This window comes from Melitaea cinxia, chromosome 12 (assembly GCF_905220565.1).
Source record: "Melitaea cinxia chromosome 12, ilMelCinx1.1, whole genome shotgun sequence".
NCBI classification, from domain to species: domain Eukaryota; kingdom Metazoa; phylum Arthropoda; class Insecta; order Lepidoptera; family Nymphalidae; genus Melitaea; species Melitaea cinxia.
In genome coordinates, this window is record NC_059405.1 from 15,427,173 (window position 1) to 15,431,798 (window position 4,626).

General features: G+C 45.5%; 1 protein-coding gene across 1 annotated transcript; it reads right to left on the reverse strand.

The window, feature by feature from the left end:
• Positions 1-521: 521 nt before the first annotated feature.
• Positions 522-3,635, reverse strand: LOC123658286. Its single transcript, XM_045593723.1, has one exon. The coding sequence runs from the start codon at positions 3,633-3,635 to the stop codon at positions 522-524; it is 3,114 nt and encodes a 1,037-aa protein (XP_045449679.1).
• Between the last annotated feature and the right edge of the window lie 991 nt (positions 3,636-4,626).

Genomic DNA, 4,626 nt, shown 5'->3' on the forward strand with positions numbered 1-4,626 from the left:
GATGCACAGCTCACGCCCCACAAATCGTATTTTAATTTTTTAAACTGACAACACTCGAGGGATACTTAGAATGTAATGTAGTGGAAGTGATATCTAGGAACGTGAAATATTATGCAACAATATTAAAAAATAGAAAAAAACTAGTAAAAAAAGTATGTTACTATATTTTAATAATACATAAAGTTGACACATTTAACATAGTCTATTCTTCATAGAGGAAATCATAATGTGTTTACCTTTTGTCGTTACTTTATTAAAGTTCGTAATCTGAAGATTGTAGTGGCTATTTAAATTGATTTATAATTGTTTTATACTTAAGCTTTGTCACACATGAAACGACACTCTAAATTTATGACCTCTGTCCTGTAACATTCTCTCAAAACTTAATGATGATTATTTATTTTATTTTATTTTTGTATAACATAACTTTTTGAAACTTAAATAACTATAAAATAAAATTTAATGTAAATATATCATCATCATTGGCCTCAATCCGTCTGTTGCAGACGATTTAAACAGTGTCAGCTTGAGTTAATTACACAGCTCTTTTCGTGACTAAATAAGCCGATACGTGAGCGACAACCTTTGCCACACGCCCTGCAGGTAAACCGGGTGGTGTCAGCGACGGAAGAAGCTTGTTGTTGTCGCGTTCTTCTTGCCGCTAAAGTCTCAAACCAAGCTTGATCGTGTATCTTGCGTCCGTCCACAACAACTTTACGCCATCCGTCACGACTCTCGGCAACTGCTTCCCAGTTTTGGTGGTCGATACCAAAGGCGTGCATATCTCGTTTAGCGCAATCCTTAAACCGTAGCATGGGCCTCCCCAAGTTACGTTTTGCGTTTGCTACAGCACCAAGCAAGATTCGATGCACATGCCCTAGCCAACGCAACCGCTTCTGCTTGAGTAACGCTGTGAAGCTAGGCAGCTGTGCAATATTAAGAACCCGCTCGTTGGTAACTCTGTCCTCCCAGGATATGCCCAAGATGTTACGAAGACAGCGCATATGGAAGGCGTTTAGTCGACGTTCTTGTTTCGCGTACGTCGTCCAGGTTTCAGCTCCGTAAGAGAGAATACTCATGATGCATGCCTGATAGACGATCATCTTGGTGCGCGTGGTAAGATGTTTGTTTTTCCATACTCTCGTATTAAGCTGCCCGAAGGTGGTCGCCGCTTTGCCGATACGAATATCGATCTCCGCATCAAGCGAGAGATTGTTCGACACGGTAGACCCTAGATACGCAAACTTGTTTACGACAGCCAGGGGCACGCCATCCAACGTAATTTTCGGTATTTTCGTGCTTCCCTGCACCATCACAACGGTTTTTTTGGCATTTATCATCATTGAGAACAGTGCACACGCCCGGGCGAACCTGTCCAATATGGTCTGAAGCTCGAGAGCGGAGTCAGCGACAAAAGCTGCGTCATCGGCAAATAAGAGGCTGTCTACAAAAATGTCCTCGCGATTACGCTTGGATTTGAGAAGTTTTGTGATGTTATAGAGCTTCCCATCCGTCCTCGTATAAAAATGGATACCCTGTTGGTCATTGCCGAACGCTTCTCTTAAGAGTAATGAAAAGAATATACCAAACAGGGTAGGGGCCAATACGCAGCCCTGTCGTACACCTCTACGCATCTCGAACGGACCGGATGTGTTTCCGTTGAATATGACAGAACCTTTCATATCTTTATGGAAGCATTTCGTCAGGCTCAGAAGTTTTGATGGACACCCAATGCTTTCAAGTCCGTTATATAGTCCATCTCTGCTAACCGTATCGAAAGCCTTATTCAGGTCAACGAACGCCACAAACAGAGGTATGTTCTGCTCCCTACTCTTCTCTTGTAGTTGTCGGAGCGTAAACACCATATCGATTGCGGAACGCTGTGCACGAAACCCGCACTGTGATTCCGGATACACACGATTAGCTAGTTTCTGGATTCGCCCAAGAACCACTCGTCCAAAAAGCTTGCCTACTATGCTTAGTAAGGATATCCCACGGTAGCAGTTACAATCGCCGCGGTCGCCTTTACCCTTATATAAAGTTATGATGTTAGCGTCGCGCATATCTTGCGGTATGTATCCTTTTTCCCAGCATTTCCACAATAGATTGTGCAGAACAGGTAATATACACTTGAGTCTGATTATTTCGGCGTGGGTGCCATCGCTGCCGGGGCTTTTGCCGCATTTTAGCTGCTTGACAGCTTTGAGCAATTCCTCTACAGTAGGCGGATCGTCTAGCTCCTCCCAGGTGGCCAGTTTCGGCATGTTATGCACAGCCTCCCGCTGAACGTCCACTGGTTGTGAATATAGACCGGTGTAATATTCCACCCATCTCGACATTTGCCTCAGGCTATCTGATATAATAGTGCCATCAGCTTCTTTTAGTGGAGCTGTCTTCTTAATAACTGGCCCTAAAGCGGTTCTGATTCCTGAGTAAACGCCGCCAAAATTACCCGTGTCTGCGCAAGATTGAATGCTCATACAGAGGTCGTTCCAGTAAGCGTTAACAAAGTGTCGCGTACTACGTTGCAAATTTGCTTTAGCAATTCTAAGCTCATCGGATGATTTCGGACAGGGGTTTTTTCGGTAATTTAGAGCTGCCTTACGTTTGGAATCCAGTAGAGGTTGAAGTTGCTGGATGTTGTCAATAAACCAGTCCTGTGATTTAGTATCCTGGTGGCCAAACACTTCACAAGCTGTTGTTGTTAGGAGTCGTTTGACTTTACTCCACTCTTCATCCACAGACATAGAAGCATCCCAGGAAGCGGTTTCGCTACGAACCGAGGTCTCGTATTTTTGGACCATCTCATCGTCTCTGGTATTTTGAAGAGCAATTCGTCTTCTACTGAACGGCCTGGATGAGTGGATCTTTTTTTTTACGACGGCAATACACGCCACGACGAGGGAGTGGTCTGTTTCGCATTCGGCGCTGTGAAAGGTACGTGTGTGAAGTGTTTCGCCCAGGTCGCTCTTTCTAGTGAGTATTAGGTCAAGTTGATGCCAATGACCAGAGCGTGGATGTCTCCAGGAAACCTTACTTGATGGCTTTCCCTTGAAGTAGGTATTGGTAACGCAAAGTGAGTGTCTTGAAGAGAATTCGAGCAAGCGTTGCCCGTTCTCGTTGATCTTACCAATGCCATGGGTGCCAATACATTCTGGCCACGCACTGTGATTTTGGCCGACGCGAGCATTTAAATCACCCAAGATGTAAAGGCGGTCTCGGGGTTTTACTTTCTGTATCACAGATTCAAGTTGGTCGTAGAACTGACTTTTGGCTTCATCGGTTGCCATCAACGTTGGAGCGTAGGCGGAGATGATTGTAATAAAACCGCACTTGGTATTTAGACGCAACACCATAACACGTTCCGACACACCGTGTGGTGTTTCTATGGATGACAGGAGGTCGTTTCTTACCGCAAAGCCTACACCATGCTCACGAACGGCTTCAGTGTCTTTACCTTTCCAGAAAAACGTATAATTTTTTTCACGAATGGATCCCTCACCAGGCAGTCTCGTTTCTTGCAAGGCACATAATGATACACCCAGCCGACAGAGCTCCATATCAATCACTGCGGTTTTACGCGGATCTTGTACGTTCTGTAAATCTCCGCAGGTGTTCGGGAGACCTGTCCTCATAGTACGGACATTCCATGTCGAAATGCGCATGGCAGTGTTATGTTGGTTCTTTGTTTTTTTATTATTATTTTGACCTTTATCCGCAGGTGTGCTAGATAACGGCGCCAATTATCCAGATATAGTCTGGTGCTCCCTACACCCTAAAGGAACAAACCAGCACCGAGACGGATCGGTACCCTACTGGCCGGGGGCTGCCCAGCTTGAAGCGGGCGGTAACCAATCAGTGGGCCTTCGATGGACCCTCCCACTGACGGGAGCGACCCCTAGCGCCCGCGCTTACGTCCATACGCGCGGACTTAAAACTGGTAACTGCCACTCTCCGTGTTATTTTCCACGAAGCCGAGCTGACGTGGGTGGAGTATCCTCTCCACAGATAGACACTGTGTCGCCTAGGACGTTCTTAAGGAAAACGCAGAGTTGCCTAAGCTCTGCGCCACCCTCTCGACCTCACTGGCGAGGCCCACAGGAACGACGAGTCGATACGTGTGGAGCCAGTTTGGCTGCAGGGGTCTTTCGCATTTAGAGCTATGCCACGAATGCCTGACGGAGACCCCGTTCCGGGTTTCAAGTGAAGTTTTCCTTCTCCAGGACCCTGATAATTTTGAGCCAGGTTAATCCCTCGGTCGCCTTTTACGACCCCCACGGGAAGAAAGGGGGTGGTGCTATTCTACTCTGCCGGCAGCACACGGCCAATGTAAATATGTAATATATAATATAAAATAAAATGTCCAATATCCAACAAATATTAACAAACAAGAAATAAATAGCTAACTAAGGCTTATGATTCGGAGCAAGATTTCAAAAATGATAAAGATGGGTGAACTCAAACACAGTTTATTTTCTTAAAAGAGTATCGACGGAGTTTCTCGCCGATTCTTCTCGCAGAATCTACTTTCTGAATGGACGGTAGTTTCACTTTTATTGATAACTAGCGACCCGCCCCGACTTCGCACGAGTGCAATGCTGATACTAAATATACTACAGAATGTCT

Excerpts from the sequence above, each read along its gene's own strand:
- LOC123658286 (XM_045593723.1), bottom strand. The coding sequence starts at position 3,635 with ATGAGGACAGGTCTCCCGAACACCTGCGGAGATTTACAGAACGTACAA.